The sequence below is a fragment of the Melanotaenia boesemani genome, chromosome 20 (genome assembly GCF_017639745.1).
Source record: "Melanotaenia boesemani isolate fMelBoe1 chromosome 20, fMelBoe1.pri, whole genome shotgun sequence".
NCBI lineage: Eukaryota > Metazoa > Chordata > Actinopteri > Atheriniformes > Melanotaeniidae > Melanotaenia > Melanotaenia boesemani.
In genome coordinates, this window is record NC_055701.1 from 2,990,720 (window position 1) to 3,014,218 (window position 23,499).

Sequence of the window (23,499 nt, forward strand, 5' to 3'; positions counted from 1 at the left end):
ACATTTTTAAATATACCATAGATGTGTAACAGCAGATAATTTGAGCATACTGTTGAGAAGTACATCACCATACAGATTCTTAATGCCAAATGTTCAAAATAACAGCTTAGAGCCATTCCCATGCATACAAATAGCAACATGTAGTCACAGGAAATAGTTTTCCCTTGATAGTTATCTTACTAAAGCAGATGTACTGTAGCTCAGTGAATCCATTCAACCCCCATAAAAGTGGAGGGGTTAAATTATGCATATGTCAGATTCTCCTCTGTTTTTATATATCCAAGAAAGAAAATCAAACTTAAACATTTAGAAGTGCAGAACTGTTGACTCGATGCTGATTATGGAATAAAAGTTGAATTTGCAAATAAATAACTCTCATCTTAAATGTCAGTGAATTTAAATGATCTAATTTTCACATTTTAATCTCTAATTTGATCATAATGCAGTCACATCCTTCCAGTTGCCAGTCTATAAAATAATTAGAAACCTGTAAAATATAATACCCTCAGTCTTAAAATAAAACCTGGGAAATTTGTTAATAAACACTCATCCTCTTTATCAGCTCCACCTGTTCAGCTTCGTGTTAACACAAATATCTAATCAGCCAATCACATGGCTGCAACTCAACACATCTAGACATGATGAAGACTACTTGCTGAAGTTCAAAGTGAGCATTAAAATAAGGAAGAAAGGAGATTAAGTGACTTTGAACATGGCATGGTTGTTGGTCAGAATCTGAGGCGAATGGGCAGACTGGTTGGTAGATGATAGAAAGGAAAGGAAGCCAGACCAACACATCCAACCTTGAAGCAGATGGGCTACAGCAGCAGAAGACCACACTTGGTGCCTCCTGTCAGCTAAGAACAGGAAACTGAAGCTACAATTCACACACACTCACCAACACTGGACAATAGAAGATGGAGAAACGTTGCTGGTCTGATGAGTCTCCATTTCAGCTCCACATTCAGATGCTCAGCTCAGAATCTGCGGAAACATCATGAAAACATGGATCCATCCTGCCTTGGATCAACGGATCTCCTTCCCCTTCAGGCTGAGTATTGTTGCTGACCATGTCCATCCCTTTATGACCACAGTGGAGCATCTTCTGATGCTACTTCCAGCAGGATAATGCACCATGTCACAAAGCTCAGATCATCTCCACCTGCTTTCTAGAACATGACGATGAGTTCACTGGACTCCAACGGCCTCCACAGCCACCAGATCTCAGTCCAGTAGAGCAGCTTTGGGATGTGGTGGAACGGGAGATTCTCATCATGGATGCAGCCGACAAACCTGCAGCAACTGTGTGATGCTGTCATGTCAATATGGAGAAAACCTCTGAGGAAGGTTTACACCGCCTGCTTCCATCTATCACACCAAAAATGAAGGCAGTTCTGGAGGAAAAAGGGGTCCAACCCATTACTAGTTGGTGGACTTGATGATGTGGGTGGGGAGTGTAGGATGAATATGAAGTTAAAAGTTTTAGAGCTTTATGTGCAGCTCAACATTTATTTGTAAACATTTTTCCAATGTGGTTGCATCCATAAAAAATAAGGGTTTCCTTGCATGCCTATGAGGTTGTTTCTGTGTTCACATGGACAGAAATGTAGCACATCATCCCATTATTAATGATTTATAACTGACCAACAAAGTTCAGAGAAGCTGAGGTACGAAACATAACAAAAGAACCAAAATTTAATTACAGCAACAAATCAGAAAATAAGAGAAAACACACAAAACATTGGCATTTCATTTAAATAAAAAAAAACCCAAAACAATAAATAAACATGTTTCCTGAAAATGCCACTTTTCCTTCAGACAGTTTGCAGTTTTGTTTTCTCTCTTGCCTTTTCTAAAAATATTGATTTTGTTGTTTTGTTTGTCACCTCACAGCCACCATAACAACACGTTAGTTTGGGATTCATGAACCATAATCGTAAGCACTTAGGTTTTTATTAAAGGTACCACGAGTTTGTTTCTGGCGCTAACTTCCTGTTGCATCGTCATCTTTCTTCCTGCTCCCGCGCGTACAAACCGGAAATGTGAACAGTTTCCGTATCAGCTTCAAGTTGTCCTCATAATGAACACTAATCATGTAAACGCTGCTCGAGGGGAGCGTTGCTGCCACGTTTGCTGTCAGTTTGTTCGCGTTTTGTGTATTTTCTGTCACTTGTCTGAGGTTCCTGTCTGGTCCTGAGACCTTCAGCAGGCGTTCGTCTCGGCCACGTCAGTCCTCTCCGTCGTTTGCCGCTGCTCCTCCACAGCTGTCAAACAGCTGGACTTGTGTTTGTTGTTTTGTGCGATTAACGGGATGACCGTTTTCCTGCCAGTCTGCGTGATTACAGTCGTGTTTTTGGAGGCAGCGTCTGAGTTCACGTTGTGCGTGCTCGTGTGCGTGAGCAGCGTCACCGTCGGGTGGGCGTTGTTCTCGTCGGTGGCCACCTCGTGAGAGTCGTTGGCCGGGTTGCTGGGGCTGGCGTTGCCACGGCGACAGCAGCAGCAGAGCATCCTGGCAACGGGGCGGATGAAGGCTCTGTACAGGCCGCGGCGGGCGCTCTCGCTGACGAAGCAGTAGAGCGCCGGGTCGGCCACGCAGTTCAGGGTGGTGAGCAGCAGCGACAGGTGGTAGTAGTTAAATATTCCTGGAATATAAAAAAAAAATAATGCCAATTAGACAACAAAAAAAGGTCATTTCCAAATATTATCTATTATTAACCAATAGCACGTCAGGATATCACAAACCAAATGGAATCTTTGGACATCACCGGTGAGAACGTTTTCATTATAAAACCATTAATAGAAGACGTATCACTCAGTATAAAACATAAAATCTGCACACAATGCACGTTAGGTGTAACTGATCATTACTGTGGGCACTAGTTTTAACAATCACAAAAACTTTCTGATATTCTGAGCTAATTAAATATTTCAATCATAGAAGAGATAATGATGAAATAAAAATCCGACCTTCAGTGGCAGTAACACCCTGTCCTTTAACCATCTTTTGATTTCTAAATTATTTCAGCATCAACACTTCCATGCAAGAATAAAAATATAAAAAAAACTGCATGTTTTTCACATACAGTATTTTACTTCTACAGACATTGATGATTTATTTCCTAATCAAATTTTACTTTTTCATTTTATTTTGATCTATTCCTAAAATGAATTATAATAAAATAATATAATAATATTCATATTTCTAGGATATAAATATTTCATAAATATACAGCTGTATCATTTTATTTTCTTGTTTGTCATTGAGGCAAACATGGTAATGACAAAGTATGATACACACACACACACACACACAAAGTTATAATGTATTACTATTATCTCCCATTAATGATTAATACCCAACACCGCTGTGTATAATATCACACTCAAGACTTCCATAATCTATTTTGGATTCTTTCCTTTTCTATATTACTTTTATTTTTTCCTCTCTTCTTTCCATTTTGTGTGTGTGTTTTTTTCCCTTGTCACCTACACAGATGCACTGAAAGTACTGTCAGGTTTGCAATAAAACTAAAAAAAGATGGGGGGTGCTGCTAAGATCCAGATGCTTTCATCTTTAGTTGTGTTTTGAGTGAATCAGTACTTTCTATGAAGGTGCAGTCCCGCTCCAGCATGGTGCGAATCAGCAGGAAGATGTGGTAGGGGGAGAAGCAGACGAGGAAGATGAGGATGGTACTGCTGACTAACTGTCTGATCCTCATCTTCTGGTCCGGCTGCGTCCCCGCGCTCCGACCCACCGCTCGAAGAACGCACAGGTAGCTGATCTGCAACAGCAAAAAGCAGGTTTGTTATATCTCCTCTTCTTTTTTAACTTCCTCTCTTTTTTCTTGTTTAAGCCGAGTGGGTTCTCCCCAGTTACTCCAGCTTCCTCCAACAGTCCAAAGACTGCATGTTAGGTTAACTGCTAACTATAAATTCTCCCTAGAAGTGAGTGAGAGTGGTTGTTCATCTCGCTGTGTTGTTCCTGTGACTCGTAACCTGCCTCTCGCCCACTAATTCCTGAGATAGGCTCCAGCTTCTACATGACCCTGAATTGGAATAAGTGGTATTGAAAACGAATAAATGAATTAATGACAATAATAAAATAAAGAAAAAGAAACAATATCTCAATAAGGGTGAATACATTTGAACGCATTTATCCTGATAATAATTTGCTTTTATGTACAGTTTATTACCGTTTCAAAATTACTGTAGTACAAAGGTGTCCACCAGGGGGCAGAATACAACTGTCAGATTGTATACAACAGCATATTGAGCCCAGTTTTTACTGGAAAAATTAAATAGATCTCAGATGGTAGCTGTGTCCCAAATCAGGGTCTACACACTTCAGAGTGCACAGACGACGTAGGCTACGTCGTCTGTGCACTCATAACACAAACCCACACCCCAGAGACAGACTGGCATCCAGCCACTACAAGCAGTGAGTGGTCAAAAACAAAATGAACCAAAATAAAAGTGAAGCCAGGATTGACTCTGTTTTGAAGCCAGCCCCTAGTGGATGAGGGGTGAACTGCAATTTTTTGCACTTTCGCATAGGCTTCACATTTTACTGGCCAAGGTTGCCGTCTGGTAAGGACTAGGGATGCGCATGACTAGTTGACTAATTAATTAGTCGAAACAGCATGCAAAATCAGCTGCATTATTTCAAAGTTGACACTTTGTTTGGAGTAATGTCTCAGGTATGCAGAGACATGGTGATGTTTACAGCGCTGTGTAAAAGAACAGCATGGCCCCTTTAAAAGTGATGAGCTGGAGAGGGGGGAACTAAGGGCAGAAGAAGTCACAGTGAGAAATTTCTTGTTTAGCGGTGAATGTTTTGCTACCAGCTTTAGCAATAAACACCACACAGCTCTGCTAGTTCCAGCAGAGTCCTATGTCTGTTCCACTACTAGTGGGTAAAGTGAAGGGAGCTAACTCTGCTGCTAGCTGCTGCTAGCGGCTGCTGCTAGCTGCTGCTAGCTGCTGCCGGGTAAAGTAAAACCCTGAAGCTAGCTGCAGTTGCACCCAGGAGGAATCCCCTCTCCTCTGCCTCCAGACTTCGGTGTGGAAGCGGAAAGTTTAGCAGCTTTTAGCAGATTTAACCGATAGTGGAGGCTACAGACCAGACCGGTATGGTTACAAAAGCCTCAGAAATGTTGCTTCAGGAGCAAAAAGACCAGATGAAAGGACGAGGAAAATAGCTGCTTCTGTTGTTGCTGAACTCTGTGTTTAGCTCGCATAGCATAGCAGGCGGTCCTTAAAGCAATCCCGTCTCCCTGACCTTCTTTCTCCTATACATGCTAAACATGAAGTTTTTTTTCAATGACGACTAAACAACTAAATCAACAAATCATTTTTGAAAAGACTGACCAGTCGACTTCAAAAATCACCTAAAATGCCCATCCCTAGTAAGAAGTCTCATGGATGCAGGGCTGAACCGGCTGTAAATGGTGTAGTTTTAAGAGGATTTTATACATTATACTTGCACTGTATTGATGTGACAAATATATTTCTACATGACTTTTTTTCTCTATAAGAGCAAAAGAGGGCTTGTAAAGCAGACATCGTACCGAAAGGATGGCCAGCGGGAATATGAAGCCTACAAAGAAGCGGTAATAGTTGATCGGGTATTCCCATGGCTGCATGGGGTAGTGCTCGAAGCACACCGACTGGTTATTGCCATCTCGGCTCAGCTCTTTATGGTGGAAGAAAACGACACCGACTGCTATCTCCTTCAGCCAGATGAGGGCGCTGACGAGCCAAGCAGCTCTCATAGAGCGGAGAGAGGTGAACCTGGAGATGACAAAGCAAGACACCAGCCATGCAAAAAAAACTGTTCAGTCATCTCGAGACATCTCTCATTTCCTCATATAACCAAGAACACAGAAAATGAGGGCACTGATATGCAAAGCAGAGTTTATACAATTCTAGAAATTAAACATATTCCTCTGAAAATAATCAGGTACAAGGGCTGGACAAGAACAGAAAGCAGCCAATGAAAACAAAGTGTAAAGAAATTAAGGCTGTATAACTTTACCTCAGAGGATGGACCACAGCCAGGTAGCGGTCGAGACTGATGCAGCACAGAAAGCCGATGCTGATGTAAATGTTCTCATAGAGCAGGAAACCACAGAGCTGGCACAACCATTCTCTGTGACTCCAGTTATCGCCCTGAAACACCAAAAATAAGATAGTGTTTGATAGAAACACCAGCTGCACGTGGAAGTACAGCCAAAGTTTCAGCAGTACACACATTTATTTAATTAAAGGTAGTTTTTACGTCTCTTTTGATATCATAAGTGAGAGCTGAAGATGATGCTAACGCTACCTGAAAGATGTACTGCAGCCACAGCGGTAAAGAAGCTTGGTACAACAGATCCGACACGGTGAGGTTCAGCAAATACACCCCCAGCTCGTTCTTCTGCTTCAGCTGTAGAGCAGCGTGGTACAGAGAGTACATGTTGGCCGGAACACCAACCTACAGCCAAACAACATGAATTATTCTCTTTGAACACAGCTTCCATTTCTTACATTATCTTATTATATCAGTCCTACTAATAAACGTGAAGCTGAACAGTGCTCTTAATCCCTCTAACTGTTGTACAGAAGCTCTGTTTTCACTCTACTTGTTGCCTTTAATCACCTCAGATTTCTAGAACACTGAACTTTGTTCATTAATATATCTTCTTATTAGGGCTGGGCGATTAAACAATAAAATCGATAAATCGAATTTTCCATTTCTGGAGATTTATTTTTATGAAAATCTGGATTTTTTTCCATAGTTAGTTAGCAGCAGACTTCGCCCTCCCTGCACACCAGAACGGTGTTTGTCTGACAGATTTCAGTGAAGTGATCCTTCACTCATGCCTGGGATTTAGCTGTGTGTATAACTGCAGTGAGAAATGCTGCTCTCTACGAGATGCAGAAGTCAACTTTAGCCCACAAACTCGAGTTAAGAGACAACCTTCATCTGGGGAATTATTCCTGCAGTGGATCCTGTATGATGAGGATCCAGATGGAAAGAGATCACGGATGCATTGTGTTGCATATTTCTATGTAAGATATGAAGTCGTTTTTAAGGTGGAAAAGCTATGACATTATATGCTTTATTTTTGCTGACATTCATCTATATAAACAAATAAATGTTTTTAATAAGTTTATTTATGTTTTATAAAAGAAAAGAAAAAAATAGATTAAAATCGGAAATCGAAATTGGTCATAAAAAATCAGATATTTTATTTTTAGGCCATATCGCCCAGCCCTACTTCTTAGGAATCGTTTTAAATTAGTTAATTAAAATTATTCATTTCTCTCCTCTTAGACAGGAGAAAAACAATCTCTCAGAGAGGTAAAAGGACAGACCAGGTGGCCCTATTTTGCAGGTAAACACCAGAAAATGCCCATAAATGGTCCTGACTTCGGGCCAGGCCACAGCCCTGCAGATTTTCAATGTGTGCCAGCTCCAACACACCTGAATCAAAAATAAATGGATTCAACAGCCCATGAAGTTCTGCACAATGACTCATTAATGTGGGTGTTGCAGCAGGGAAACATTGAAAACTGCAGGACTACGGCTGCTATAAAAACAATTATATGTTATTATTTAAAGGGGTCAATTAATTGGAGTAGTTACATATTTGGTATTTTTTATTAGCAGTGAAGTTGATTTAAGCAAAAGGAGAAGTGGGATAGAGTATTAATCTGTAAGGTTTATAGCTGTTTCCGGGAGTTTTTTTGTCCTCATAAGGGTTGTAAGTTATAAATGTGACATAAAAAAAAGTCAGTTTGTACCTCTTGACCTTTAAGAGAATATAAATTACATTTTTCAAGAGAAACACTTTCTTAAAAAAAGTCATCCCATGTTGGAAAACACGTTTAAAATGGCCAAAAATTGAGGGAAAAAGGACAAAATTGTCCCTAATGACCTACAATGTCCGTGATTCGTTGGACTCGTTTGTGTTTTTTTAACTTCACTAATATAAAAGAAGGGTTTTAGTTCTGTGACATGAAGCTGAATATGACCACAGTTTGCTCAAAGCTTGTACTAAAATAGGAACTTCAGAGAGGAACTGGGCTTTCTGCTGCGACCACATTATTACTCACCAACAACACCAGGATGTAGACACAGGAGAAGAGGTACTGATGGATTTCATGGCTGATGTTGCAGTTTATCACATCCTCAGACATGTTGGACACCATCGTGCTCGTACTACTGCATCCTAAGCATGACGCGATATGACCACACACACAGAAATCTTCATGTTGGATGGAGGTCTCTGCGTCTCATCTGGTGGAGGATGAAGGTCTCATCCGGGAGTCATTTGGCCGCTGTGGAAAACAGAAGAGTCCAGTTTTAGTGACGTCTCCAGGCCGGGGATGCAGGGATGGGGGTGGGGTTGGACATAGACGATGTTAAATGTTGCTGAGCAGGAACTGATGGCAGCTGATCATGAAACCTTCAGAGGTACTTCTCTTCATTCTGCTCTAAGAATCTAAAGTGAAGAAATGTTTTGTGGGTTTCCTGTTCATGCGCCCTGATCTCGGTGATTTCCGTTTTTTTACTAAAGGCAGATCGGGTATGGGTGGCAGCTGTAGAGCCATTTTACATAAAAAAAACTAGATCTTTGGTCTTTACTCAAACACAAACAACCAGAAGCTCGACGTGTGACTTAAAGTCCGATAAACACAAAAAAACAAACATTATGTTCAGGGTTTTAAGTAGATGTCTAAAGTTGGAATCTGTTCTGCTGAGCCGGACTGTGTTGAACTGGGTTTTTATTGGACTGAACTGGACTCATTGGTGTTTCATTTCAGTGAAATGTATTAAATTGAAATCAGTTAAATTAAAATCTTAAATGACTATTTGTCACAATGCTAATTTAAAACTGTTGAAACAGATTATAATCATATTGAATTTAATTGAATTGGACTAAACTGGAGTGCATTAATTCAGATTAATTGGACTAAATAGGATCATGATCAGGCTGAACTGGCCCAAATTTAAATACCATTAATTGAACTAAATTACGATGGACTGGTCCAGTATGGGCTGAATGATACTACATTTATTTGAAGTTAAATTAGTTACACTGGAATGCCCTGTATTAATTAAAAATAACTGTATGTAATAGAAATGAATTGGTCCGTATCTTAATAAATAAGTGGTTTGAGTTAATAAATCGGATTGAACTGGAATGCATTTAAATTAGACTAAACTATTAAAAAATACTGAAGAAAGATTGAAATAAACTTTATTGAATGTATTTTATGAATGGAGTGTATTTAATTGGACTTTTTGAACTTTTTAACCAGTCCTTGTTAACTAGTTTTATAAATGAATTAAACTAAATCTTCACTGGAAAACACAGTCAGATGTTTTACGAAAACAGTTTGAAAAATTGATATTTCATACATTTTTCTAAGGAAACGTCCTTCTGTCATGTGGAGGCAGAAAAAGCAACAATCGCTCATAAATGATATTTTTTTCTGTATTTATTTTGCCATATTTTGCTCTTTAAACCTCTCAGAAACATAATCAGTTTAAACTTTTCATGCAGAAAAAGCTGGAGAAGAAAGAAGTCAGCGACCTGGGATTAAAGAGGAGGCTGTGCACGTCCATCTCAACTTATGAGACGTAGTTATGAAACTTTGGACTTTTTTACCAAGTAGTTTTTCATTTACTTGGTGGATCAATGATTCCTGTTACAACAAAGCTTATTCTGACCCTAAAAAGAGCGACAGAGTAAAAAATAAAAATAAACTCTGATGTCTCGTCCATTTTAGTCTCAAAGGTTCTCTTTTATATTTTAAAGAATCAAACTTGGGTTATTCCAGAAGAATAAAAATGTGAAGCATCATCTAATTTCTCCTCGAAGTTTTATTCCTTTCATCATTGCCCAACACTTCAGATCCTAAATTTTAAAATAAAATTTAAGATTTTACATGGACTCTCTCTGTGTGGGGGTCTCATCACCATTCAAAGCTACAAAACCCAAAACATTTTATTCATGTGTCATGACAAAAGACAAGACCAAACCTGTGCCCCGTCATTATGTAGGAGCTCATATGCCTACACGACGGTGCACGTGATGTTGACGCCATCGATCAGCTGATTGAGTCCGGCGGGTTGAGACGTTTGTTGTTGTTTCAGTGTTTCATTTTAAATCAAACACGTGGTGGTCGGCATCATCGTCTATGAACAGAAATGTGTCTGTTCATGTAGAATTTCTCTATTTTCCTACAGACAGGGCAGAAGATCGGAGGGGTTGCAGGTACGACGCCAGGTTGCAGACCAAAGGTGAGGTATCAGTTAAAGGAGCTGAAATCTGGAACATCATCCCAACTGATAATAGAGACTGAACCACATTCAAAATATTTAAAACAAAACTCAAACCAGACATGCAGCTCACGTGTCTCTGCTGCTCTATTTCCTTCAGATGGAAAGTAGCCACTGGCTAATTCTGGTACATTTACATTTTTAAGTTCATTAATATGCATTGTGTCTTTTAAATAGATTAATTAATTCTCATTTTCTGGTCTCCATATCGACCTGACAGGACATGGTTGAAAAGAAAGAAAGACAAATACAAAGCAGATTACAGAGAAAGTGCACGTAACAACACTTTTACAGCTGATAAAGTATTCATTCATTCACTCATTCATTCATTCATTCATTCATTCACTCATTCATTCATTCATTCATTCACTCATTCATTCATTCATTCATTCATTCATTCATTCACTCATTCATTCACTCATTCATTCACTCATTCACTCATTCACTCATTCATTCATTCACTCATTCATTCATTCATTCATTCACTCATTCATTCATTCATTCATTCATTCATTCATTCATTCACTCATTCATTCATTCACTCATTCATTCATTCATTCATTCATTCATTCATTCATTCATTCACTCATTCATTCACTCATTCATTCACTCATTCACTCATTCATTCATTCATTCATTCACTCATTCATTCATTCATTCATTCACTCATTCACTCATTCATTCATTCATTCATTCATTCATTCACTCATTCACTCATTCACTCATTCATTCATTCATTCATTCATTCATTCACTCATTCATTCATTCATTCATTCATTCATTCATTCATTCATTCACTCATTCATTCATTCACTCATTCATTCATTCATTCATTCATTCATTCATTCATTCATTCACTCATTCATTCATTCATTCATTCATTCATTCACTCATTCATTCACTCATTCATTCATTCATTCATTCATTCACTCATTCATTCATTCATTCATTCACTCATTCATTCATTCATTCATTCATTCATTCACTCATTCATTCACTCATTCATTCACTCATTCATTCATTCATTCATTCATTATCTTGACCTCTTATTCCATTATGGGTCGCGGGTGAGCTGGAGCCTATCCCAGCATTTTAACAGGTGAGAGGCAGGGTACACCTGGACAGGTCACCAGTCTGTCGCAGGGCCGACACAGATAGACAAACAACCATTCACACACACTCTCCTAGAGAGAATTTACCAATTAACCTATCATGCATGTCTTTGGACGGTGGGAGGAAGCCGGAGAACCTGGAGAGAACCCACGCATACACGGGGAGAACATGCAAACTCCACACAGAAAGGCCACCGCCCTCAAGGTTCGAACCTCCCCCCAGCCGAGGTTCGAACCGGCGACCTTCTAGGGCTGCACAGTGGTGTAGTGGTTAGCACCGATAAAGATAAAGTACTTTCTCAGTTATTTGTCAATTCTCATTTAATATACAAAAAAGAGGAGTAAATTTACTTCCATCATAAACTCGCCATCCCTCACCACTTCCACTCCTCTGTCTTTTAACTCCGACACAGAAAGGGTTAAAACTGTTTTCATCTTTAACGTGTCTGACTGCGTCTTCATCTAGTTCCTGTTTTTCTGTTAAATCTGCTTCATGAACGTGAGCTCCATCTCATCTGAAGTGATGCTGTCGGTGGAGTCGGCGGGGAAATAAAACATGAGCATTTACAGCAGATTAAGCGGAAGTTGAAGGAGCTTTTTCTTTCCACACCAGATCATCAGCTCGGCTGTCACTAATCCCTCCTAATGAGCTTTTTTAAAGCTTCACCTGAACCTTTAGTACAGTTAAGTTAATGAAGTTACAGGTAACCTCACCTACAAAGATAAATATTGCTTTGGAAAACATGATTCAAAAAGCACCAAAAATCTTTCCAATAAACACTTTTATTTGTAATAAAGGCTGAATCTATATGAATCCACCCTCCACACAACTTTTATCTCACAAAGCCAACACTGAAGATAAAGACAGTTACTCAGGATTCATCCTACAAGCAGCCACCAGGGTCTGTTTAATCCAGACATGAAACATCTTTCACAGCAGAAGCTCCTCAAAAACCATTTACACTCTAACCTACATTAAAACAAACACCTGCTTAATTATTAACACAAATATCTAAGCAGCCAATCACATTGTGAGTACACCGGGTGCCTCCTGCCAGCTAAGAACAGGAAACTGAGGCTACAATTCACACACACTCACCAACACTGGACAATAGAAGATGGAGAAACGTTGCTGGTCTGATGAGTCTCCATTTCAGCTCCACATTCAGAAGCTCGGCTCAGAATCTGCTGGAAACATCATGAAAACATGGATCCATCCTGCCTTGGATCAACGCTTCAGGCTGCTGCTGGTGTAATGGTGGGGGGAGATTTTCTTGGTCCACTTTGGGCCCCTTAGTACCAACGTGTCCTGGTTTAACCAGCACAGCCTACCTGAGTATTGTTGCTGACCATGTCCATCCCTTTATGACCACAGTGGAGCATCTTCTGATGCTACTTCCAGCAGGATAATGCACCATGTCACAAAGCTCAGATCATCTCCACCTGCTTTCTAGAACATGACCATGAGTTCACTGGACTCCAACGGCCTCCACAGCCACCAGATCTCAGTCCAGTAGAGCAGCTTTGGGATGTGGTGGAACGGGAGATTCTCATCATGGATGCAGCCGACAAACCTGCAGCAACTGTGTGATGCTGTCATGTTAATATGGAGAAAACCTCTGAGGAAGGTTTCCACCACCTGCTTCCACCTATCACACCAGGATTAAAGCAGTTCTGGGGGGTGGACCTGATAAAGTGTTTAAATATATTTAATGAGAGATCTTTTATATTAATTTAGGCTTTTGCAAACTTCCTGTTTTATTTTTAAAATCTCTACTCTTGTTAGCTTTACTTCCTGTTTTCAGGTCGCTGATTAATCCACACCTGTGTTGAGTTAATCACCTCCCTGAGGAGCTGTCCTCCCCTGAAACTGCCTCCTGCTGTTTTCTGGTAAGAAACTTTTACTTTTTCAGCATTTATTTACTGTCACACTGGTTTTATATTTATTTTCTCCATTTTTTATGTAAACTTCTCTTTGCTTCCTTGCAAACATATTTAATGTTCATGCCTCATTTTTAAAACCCATTAAGGACTCGTCCACATGTTTGTATTAAACTAAAATGCTCTGATGAAGCACGTCTGTGTTTTCTTGAACACGTTCATGAAGCTGTGATATCAAGTCTGATCTCCAGGCTTGAGTTACTGGTGAAGATGGTTTTTTTCTCTGTGAACTTGTGAAACAGTGAAAAGCCTCCTGTTATGACCTCCAGCCATTCTTCTTTACTTTGGCTGGGTGTCATGTTTAAATGGCTCTTTTTAATGACATGGTGTAAAAGCATCGAACCGCAGATTTGAACCACAAGCAGCATCTTTCTCTCTCGTTCTCCCTCGCTGTCCTTTTCAAACCTCAGCCAGATGAAAGCTGGATCTGCTGAGCATTCCTCAAGAGTCAGTGGTTTATTTTAGTATTTTTATATATCTGGATTTTCTTCTATATTTCTACTTATATTTTGTCCATTTTATTTTTTGTTTTTTTTTTATCTTCCTTAGTTGTGCAGCACCTGGTTCAGCTGTGACTGGTGTTAAAGAACTTTATAAGTAAACTGATGAAAATAATGACAGTTAAATTTCCTCTGCAGTATTTCTGCGTGAACACCCGACGACCTGCCAGACACGAGAGATCTGCAGGTGAGATTCTGCTGCTGGTGGATCTAAAACCACTTTTTTGCTCCATGTTCAGGATGGTGTTTTAAAAGTTTCCACACCAGCTGGGGAAGATGTTTGGAGAATTAAGCTGTGATGTTGGTCTAAAGAAGTGGAATAATTACAGTTAAATTATCCCACAAACACTGTAAGCTTGATGTTTCTTCACATTGTTTCAGATCCAATATGTCAAATAATTTCTACATTATCAAGGTGGTTAGTCATCCGCACTTGAAAATGTTTTTAATGCTGCGTCTGTGAGGAATTAAAAAGCATGAATCACTGAAGCAGAAAAAAGGCTCCAAACTCCAGGAATGAACTAGTGTTGTCTACACGTCAGCTTTCAGCCCGTCACAGTGACGCATCATGTGTTCCCAGGTCTTAAGTTTCATCTGTAAACCAGCAGAGATCAGACAGTCTGACAGAAATCAGGATTTCAGCAGTAACAAGGTGATTCCCAAACAGCTGGTAGCTGGAAACTTGGCTTCTCTCAGCATGGAGGCAGAAACTGGACACGTAGAGGACGAAAGAAGAGTCAGGACTAAAAACTATCTACATCTGAATCTGAACTGAAATCCAGCAAAGACCTGAACCAGGACCTGAGAGATATATCTGGACCTTCAGCTGATCCATCTACTGTCTGATGGAGGGATGGATCCTCCCCAGAACCCAGACTTCTACAGGTCTGATGGAGGGATGGATCCTTGCAGAACCCGGACCTCATCAGGTCTGATGGAGGGAAGGATCCTCCCCAGAACCCAGACTTCTACAGGTCTGATGGAGGGGTGGATCCTCCCCAGAACCTGGACCTCAACATTAGAACAACTGGCAAAAACATTCAGAGAGCTTCAGAAAGGCCTTCAGGGATCCTGGAGAACTATCCATGAAGAATAAAAATATTCACTTTAAGCTCCTCAAAACTACTTTTATTTTTATTTGTTTGAAGATATTTTAGTAAATCTCTGCAAATATTCCCTGTTGTTCCAGCAAAATATGAAGAAAAAATGAAGCAGGATCAGGACTAATGTTAATTAATACCCAACATTAGCATTGTTTGTTCAAAGAAAAGGTTCCTTCTGAAAAACAAACTTCAGGTTTCCTGTGAAGTTTTTTCATAAGAGCAGAAAACTATTTAGATTCCAGTTTTTGAGCTAACAAGCTTCTGCAGACGTCCTCATACAGACAGCACGTATGGAGAGACACGTCCAGATAGTTTTTTCCTTAAAGAACAGATTATCTACAGCAGATAAGCAGCTTCTTAAAGTTGGGTCCTCAAGAAAATAGGAACAATATTTCGTAAGACGATCCAATTATCAAGTTTTCTTTTGAGATTAAACTTTGTTGGAGACAAACAGTTTCAGCGTCTTTAATAAGCGTCATACACGGAGTGTAACGTGTTGCTGGAAGCAGACTTTAAACCTGGAAACAGCTGCTTAACAAATGACCCTGTGATCAATACCTTCTCTCCCTGGGGCTTTAGCAATGCCATGCTTTTCCTTGATTACTGACCTGGCAAAAGTAACCATGGCAACAGCAGCAGGTTGTAAATTAGGCTCCTTCACTGCTGAATTCATCACCTCATTCCTATAATCAGTAACATCATCCTGATGTTAAGGCTTTATTTTAACTGGGTAACACAGCAGATGTAAACTAGTCTGGAACGCCACCATCACCTCCTTCCTGGAACGAGGAGTTTTGTAACAGCTCTGCAGTTGTTGTGAAGTTTGTGTTTCTGGCTTTGATTTAGTGCAGTAAACACTAGTTACAGTACGGTGAAGGACTTCACGGGGTCACATCATCCCGTGGTTCATGCACAGCGATGCAGAGTGACGACCAGCTCAGACCCAGAAATGAGCTTCAGCCTGCAGGACTAACGTCGCTCGGCAGTGTCCTGAAAGCTGTCAGAACTACTGAACATACAGAGAGAACCGAAGCTCCATGTGTCGCCTCCACATCTGCTGACTCCGTCAGAATGCATACTGGTTTGACAGAAAGTTCCCTTGAGTTGTGAAGATGCTGCAGGCGTCTGGATCCGTCTGCATCTACTATAGCAGGATGTGATGGATGAACCTGGGGCCACGTTTGATATACTGCACACTTAAAGAGGAAGAGCAGACGGGACACAAAGTTGTGTGAGAAGGACCAGCGAGAGCCTTTTGAACGTATGAAACTAAGCAGTGGCAACACTCATTCCACTTTTCTGACTGATGGCAGCTTTCTCATGTAAAAGGGGTAAATTTTGGCTTTGGATTAAACATGAATCTACAGCTTTAATCTGAGAAATCCATCATGAAGACGCTCAAAAGTTAAAACCAGATGGTGGACTAAGGATGTTGAGGACAAATGGATGAGTTCCCGTCAGTGCACCAATGGACAGTTTCCTGTATGTGTTGCCGTGGTGATAAACTAAACCTGAAAACTGTTTTAAGCGCCATTTTGGAGGGTGTTTCATACCTACAAATCAGAACAAGATGTGGCTAAAAACTTTGATTTTCTTGGTCTTAATCCCATTAAACTCCCCAAATGACAGAAAATTCCAGAGATGCATCCCGTCCAGTCTCGGTACTTTTTATCAGAGTATGTCAGCCTCCTTATTTTCTCTCTAGGAGGGAGGATGCTTTGATGGATGCATCACATCCAGCGAGGAATTCTTCATATTAGCAGACCTTTTTCACCTTCTTATTTTCTCTGTCATCACTTCATTCTTAAACCTTTTTTCTTCATGATGAAGAATGGAAGTGACTCTGGTTTCCTCCTCCGGGGAAATTCTCCAGCAGGTTGTAAATCAGCTTCTATCTCAGCTGTGGGTTGATTTACCGTCTGCATGCTCTGCAGCAGATGTGAGTCATGGCAGATAAGCGGAGATTAATCACGTTAAGCCCCTCATCAACTCTGAAATCTGAACTCAACACATCGGAAGCACATCCTCACATCTGCTCGGGTTTATCTCACAAAGCCTCAGATGTCTGATTAGTCATTTGTTTAACACCTATTCTGTAATGAAAGTTTCTTCCAGTTTATTTTACAAAGAGCCGATAAAGTCCGTCCTTTTAATGACTTTCTGTTAAAGCAAATCAACTGGAACGATGCTGAAGTGAGATGAAAATGATCTGATGCCTGCTCCGTTACTCCAGAGTTAATTTTCCCTCCCGTAGATTTGGGCATCGCAGCGGCCGATGGGTCGAGGATGCGCAAAGTTCACGTTGATGTTGTGCTGCACATTACTGCAGCTTTAGAGGGTAAATTCATGTTAACTTTACATCCTACACATCTTCAGGTCCTTGGATATGGAGGGAGAAAAGTACCACAATGAAATGCATAAATACAGCTTCATCGCTTCAAAAACCATAAATATTGCAGCCGCCTCCTGCTCCTTACTCCCATTTCAAAGTTGGAAGAGCGTAGTGTGTTCAAAATGTTTACTTTAGGTTAACATATAAATCTCTCAGCATTTCATTTATTTCATGGTCTCAATGCAGCGGCGCGTCATTTAGTAAGACTCGCCAATCAAACCTGGTGGGCGGGGCTAATGTTGAAGACAAATGCTGAAATATTCTTGATTTTATTTTTTTTTTTTCTAAGTATTTTAAATCCGAGTAATTTAATATATTGAACCATTAAACATATAAATGAACCGGCTCTGCGGGGAGCTTTTGTCTGGGATTGATTTGTAGTAACTTAGAATAAGTCAACCAATCAGATTTCACGATCTGAGAGTTTAAATTAATTCATGATCCTCTGCAGCTCAGGACACATGAAAGAAACTGGAAACTAATTCAAACTGCTGGTTTAAACCTACTTAATGTTATCAGTAAAAAATATATTATAATATATTAATAAAAATCAAGTGAAATATCTTGATGATGAAGTCCATGATGTTCATCTGAAAGTGATCTTATGTAAGTGTAAGTACTTTAACTCCAGTTTCAAGTTCATGAATGCGTGAGCGCTGAAGCTCAGTCATGTAGACGATCGGAAGCCGTGTGCTGCCGCCAGACGTCAAGTTTATTCAGTCTAATATTCATCAATAAAACTTTATTAAATTGTTTTTTGCCAATAAGCGGAACCAAAACATCTGATTATCATCATGTGAAATATGTTTCTATAAAAATAATAGTATCAATAAAAGGTAGTGATAAATTATTTAAACTGCACAATTTTAATTTAAATCAAAGAAAAATACTGAAGCTAAGAATGTAAGTTTTATCAGTGACGTCTGTTCTTAAGTGTGAAATGTTCGGATTATGATGGTGTGCAGTATTTTCATCTACAGGATCTGCTGGTAGGGCAGGGGTGTCAAACCCCGGTCCTCAAGAACTGCTATCCTGCAGGTGCTCCAACACACCTGAATAAAGTCACAGATCCAGCTGCTTCTTGTCAACTTCTTTACAATAACCCATTAATTTCAGCCAGGTGTGTTGGATCAGGGAAACAATGAAAACCTGCAGGATTCCGGCCCTCAAGGACTGGAGTTTGACACCCCTGAGCTAGAGCATCGTTTGGGATAAGCAACACCTTAAAAGGACCATAGAAGAACGGCATCTACACGTGTTACCTGTAGTCAAGGCCACCGTCCATTTACAACTGTGCTTGTTTTTTCTATGACATCTATCTTGACCACTAGATGTCAGTAATTCGTACGCACTGCACCTTTAAACAGTCTAAACCAGGGCTACTCAATTCGGTCCTATGAGGGCCGCAATCCAGCAGGTTTTCCATGTATCCCTGCACCAGCACACCTGAGTCAAATTAATGAGTCATTGTGTAGAACCTGATTGGCTGTTAGAGCCACCTAATTTGACTCAGGTGTGTTGGTGCAGGGATACATGGAAAACCTGCTGGATTGCGGCCCTCGTAGGACCGAATTGAGTAGCCCTGGTCTAAACGATGTTGGGAGCAAGGCTCAGTGGGAAACTGAAGGGGGACCCTTTTCACTGCTGCACCACCAAACATGCATGTAACAGAGCAGCTGTGTTATTGTAGATGTTGACACAGAGAAAGTTAAGCTGTTGAAGTTGAACATGTATCTGTCCGTGGTTTTAAAAGCCGAACGTGGACCAAAGAACCAGTTGCTGCTGTTGCTGGTGTTGTTGCCGGCAGTGAGCAATGAGCTGCACCACCTTAGCTACAAACGGGATTTAGAGAACCAAGAATGTATAAAACTAAGCTCGGCATCCTCCACATCCTCAAATAACTCGAGTCAGGTGTCATTTGTAGATGCATTTACTAGATGTACTAACAAAAAACATATATAACCAACGGCATCACAATACCTGCAGCCAAAGACCTGCTTCTGATACTTTCTATGGAGAAAGTCATGCATTGGGAACAAAATACAAACACCATGAAACCACATGAAACAAACACCACCCTGCAGAAGGTCCTTTTGTTGCTGCAGGTCAGTTGTCATTCAGTCTCTTCATCACAAGGCCTGTTTTTTTGCTTCCTGTGTGATATGACATCTTAAAAATGGTATTTCTTTACAACTACAAGGGTTGTGTGTATTTTAATCTCTACAGAAAGCTGAGACGCGTGAGATTTCTACAGAAGTGTCAGAATTACGTGTTACTGTGTCAAAGTAAATTCACACAAAGATGTAAATGGCTGTTTCATCCTAAAAGAAAACCACATTAGTTTCAGTGAAGACCAGAGGACAGCATCCCAGTTCATCCTAGGAACGAGTAATGTCAAGTCTGATGAGGAACTGGCTGCAGTAGAAGGTAAAAGTGAACATGAGCAGGTTTCCAGGTGTTTTAATGGAGGTGTTACGCAGGTAAATATCTCAGGAAGCCATCAGCTGATGATGATGAAGATGGACACATCTATCAATGGTCAGAGTCAGGAGGATCCAGAGACAGCCCCACATTCACCTTAAAAACACCATGAGGATCCAGAAAGAAGTGAAGCCCAACATAGTCTATGATAGGAAGAGTGAATCCTTCACTGCAAAACCTCCTTCATCTCCATGGAAACCAGCAGGACCTTCATGGTTCATGGTAAACAAAGGCAGAGTCATAGGAGAACATGTTAGCAGAGTTTTTAGAGCTGGAATCAAAACTTTTCACCACAAACAGCAACAGTAAGACCTGGTTTCTGGTTCTGGCTGCTAGCTCCAGAGTTTCTGTCCCACCGTGATGAGACAGACGTCTCTGGAACCAGCAGAGTCTCTGCTTTCATGTGACTCCTTGTTTGTGTAGAGAAATTAGCAGAAGCTCTAAAGTGGACAGAGATGTTTTCATGGTTTCTACATTCACATAGAACTACTGGGGTATGAACTGTGTTTGGTTTGGATGCCGATGCTTGGTGGAGTCTTTTAGCTGAGTTTCTCCCGTCATGTTGCTATGCTACATGTTAGCATTGCTGCTTCCTGCTAGTCTTGTTGCTATGCTACATGTTAGCATTGCTGCTTCCTGCTAGTCGTGTTGCTTTCCTACATGTTAGCATTGCTGCTTCCTGCTAGTCTTGTTGCTATGCTACATGTTAGCATTGCTGCTTTCTGCTAGTCATGTTGCTATGCTACATGTTAGCATTGCTGCTTCCTGCTAGTCGTGTTGCTTTCCTACATGTTAGCATTGCTGCTTCCTGCTAGTCATGTTGCTATGCTACATGTTAGCATTGCTGCTTCCTGCTAGTCATGTTGCTATGCTACATGTTAGCATTGCTGCTTCCTGCTAGTCTTGTTGCTATGCTACATGTTAGCATTGCTGCTTCCTGCTAGTCTTGTTGCTATGCTACATGTTAGCATTGCTGCTTCCTGCTAGTCATGTTGCTATGCTACATGTTAGCATTGCTGCTTCCAGCTAGTCATGTTGCTATGCTACATGTTAGCATTGCTGCTTCCTGCTAGTCTTGTTGCTATGCTACATGTTAGCATTGCTGCTTCCTTCTAGTCATGTTGCTATGCTACATGTTAGCATTGCTGCTTCCTTCTAGTCATGTTGCTATGCTACATGTTAGCATTGCTGCTTCCTGCTAGTCTTGTTGCTATGCTACATGTTAGCATTGCTGCTTCCTGCTAGTCTTGTTGCTATGCTACATGTTAGCATTGCTGCTTCCTGGTGTCTGCTAACAGCTTCTATTCTGCGCCTGTCTCATATTTCCTCCTGTCTAGTCAAGAATTGCATCACTTGTCACCACCAACAACCAACCAACATTCAATCCAATAAGTTCAGACTTTTAAAATTAAATTATTGAATTTCTGTCGTTATCTGACGTTTATTTATCAGTCACTTTTCACTTCAACATGATTAGATTTTTTTTAGATTTAGTTTTTCCCCCATCTGGGAAAACTAGACAGGGTGGAGCTTTGACAGATTTAGTCTGAAACTCTGAACATGAATTCCTCTGGAGCAGGAGACCGTTCACAGTCAGTTGCTATGGTGATAAAGCAGGTTAAACACATCTTTAAAATCAACTTTATATCACGGCCTGACAATATCTCCGTCCAGGCGACAGATGAACTGTTTCAGAATTTTGTTTGTTGTGATAGATGAAGCAGGTGGTGGAAACCTTCCTCAGAGGTTTTCTCCATATTAACATGACAGCATCACACAGCTGCTGCAGGTTTGTCGGCTGCATCCATGATGAGAATCTCCCGTTCCACCACATCCCAAAGCTGCTCTACTGGACTGAGATCTGGTGGCTGTGGAGGCCGTTGGAGTCCAGTGAACTCATGGTCATGTTCTAGAAAGCAGGTGGAGATGATCTGAGCTTTGTGACATGGTGCATTATCCTGCTGGAAGTAGCATCAGAAGATGCTCCACTGTGGTCATAAAGGGATGGACATGGTCAGCAACAATACTCAGGTAGGCTGTGCTGGTTAAACCGGGCCACGTTGGTACTAAGGGGCCCAAAGTGGGCCAAGAAAATCTCCCCCCACCATTACACCAGCAGCAGCCTGAAGCGTTGATCCAAGGCAGGATGGATCCATGTTTTCATGATGTTTCCAGCAGATTCTGATCCCGGTGTGGTCTTCTGCTGCTGTAGCCCATCTGCTTCAAGGCTGTTGTTGTGTGTTTAGAGATGCTGTTCTGCAGACCTTGGTTGGAACCAGTGTTGGTCTGACTTCCTGTTGTCTTTCTATCATCTCCAACCAGTCTGTCCATTCTCCTCTGACCTCTGACATCAACAAGACATCCTGGTCCAGAAAACTGCTGCTCTGGATATTTTCTCTTCTTCAGACCATTCTCTGGAAACCCTGGAGATGGTTGAGTGTGAAAATACTCAGACCAACAACCATGCCACATTCAAAGTTACTTAAATCTTCTTTCTTCCTTGTTCTAATGCTCAGTTTGATCTTCATCAAGTCTTCTTCACCATGTCTACATGCTGCTATGTGATTGGCTGGTTAGATATTTAACAGGAAGCTGAAGAAGTGGAGCTGATAAATTAGACAGGGAGTAATTTCACACTCAGTTTTTACTTTCCTGAAAATGGTTAGCTCAGAATAGTGATGACACAAAAACATTAAATCTTCCACAAAATCACTGATTTATGAGAAATAACTAAAATCTGCTTCGTCTGTGGAAGAGTCGACTCTTTAACTCGCTCGTCCATTCATTTAATCTCAGAACATAAAACACAAACAGCCTGACCTAAAGTCATGTCAGGCTCCACCAAACATTTTAAAAGCAACACAAAACACTGATCCATAAATATCTTCCTCCACAACAGCAACATGTCTGATATTCCTTCATCAGTGGATAAAACTCCACCTGTAACCCACCAGCCACTCTGCAGTGTCCTCACATGTTCTCATGAATAAAACATGAATCTGCTCCAGATGAAGCTTTCTGACTCAACAGTTCAGATAAATCAATAACCTGAGATTCAGTTCTGACCCAGACGTGTCCACAGCAGCGCTACGTCTCGCCTCAGCTGCTTAGTCCAGAACTATGATCCACATCCAGCTTCAACAGACCCTCCTGAACCACCAGCGTCCAGAACCTCCATAAACACGATGCCGCTCAGAGAAGCTGAAAGAAAGCAGGTCTTACCGAGTCGCTCCGCTCCGGCAGTCCGCATCAAACTGAGCGCCCGCGCCGCGTGTCCCCGCTCCCGACGCACCGCCCGCGCCCACACGCATTGCAGAGCGCGTGCGTTAAAAAAAGCGCAGATTGTGCACGCGAATTAAAAACGAGACGACAAATCTGAACATTGTTGAAGTTGGTTCCTGATTCGAGATAAAAGACGATTCCGCTTTTGGTCTGTTAGACCCGGTCCTCCTCAAAAACTACAAGACCCAGGACGTTCAGACCTGGACGGACTTATTCTACAGAGGACAGCCAATTATTAACCTTCTATTTGTTTTGTTTGGCTTCAGACCACATTAAACGATAAAAGTTTAACAACCCTGAATTATTCTACAGTCACTAACTACAGAGTTCTAGTTTTTCAACGGGACCTGGTCTC

The 23,499-nt window shown here is 40.9% G+C and overlaps 2 protein-coding genes and 1 long non-coding RNA gene across 4 annotated transcripts in view; 2 read left to right on the forward strand and 1 right to left on the reverse strand.

Annotated features, from left to right (window-relative positions):
* dglucy (D-glutamate cyclase) overlaps positions 1 to 14,090 on the forward strand; it is a 36,340-nt gene extending 22,250 nt beyond the window's left edge. The window contains exons 16-17 of one of the 2 annotated variants that reach the window (XR_006008615.1): positions 13,251 to 13,335; positions 14,025 to 14,090. Coding sequence is in view for 1 of the 2 variants with exons in the window: in XM_041971440.1 (XP_041827374.1) it covers positions 3,495 to 3,503 (9 nt within the window). In the remaining variant the exon portion in view is untranslated. Of the gene's footprint in view, positions 1 to 3,494; positions 3,584 to 13,250; positions 13,336 to 14,024 lie in introns of those variants that run through there. The other variant, XM_041971440.1, reaches the window with a different exon arrangement.
* On the reverse strand, positions 1,364 to 23,210 carry LOC121630899 (ovarian cancer G-protein coupled receptor 1). The gene is made up of 7 exons (XM_041971441.1): positions 23,085 to 23,210; positions 8,101 to 8,325; positions 6,326 to 6,475; positions 6,035 to 6,168; positions 5,568 to 5,790; positions 3,602 to 3,782; positions 1,364 to 2,642 (listed from the first exon to the last, which is right to left on the reverse strand). The coding sequence occupies exons 2-7, from the start codon at positions 8,194 to 8,196 to the stop codon at positions 2,203 to 2,205; spliced, it is 1,224 nt and encodes a 407-aa protein (XP_041827375.1). The 5' UTR covers positions 8,197 to 8,325; positions 23,085 to 23,210; the 3' UTR covers positions 1,364 to 2,202.
* The window catches only part of LOC121630900, a 31,179-nt gene continuing 25,626 nt past the window's right edge, over positions 17,947 to 23,499 (forward strand). The window contains exon 1 of the long non-coding RNA XR_006008616.1: positions 17,947 to 17,987. This is a non-coding gene — a long non-coding RNA (uncharacterized LOC121630900). The remainder of the gene's footprint in view (positions 17,988 to 23,499) is intronic.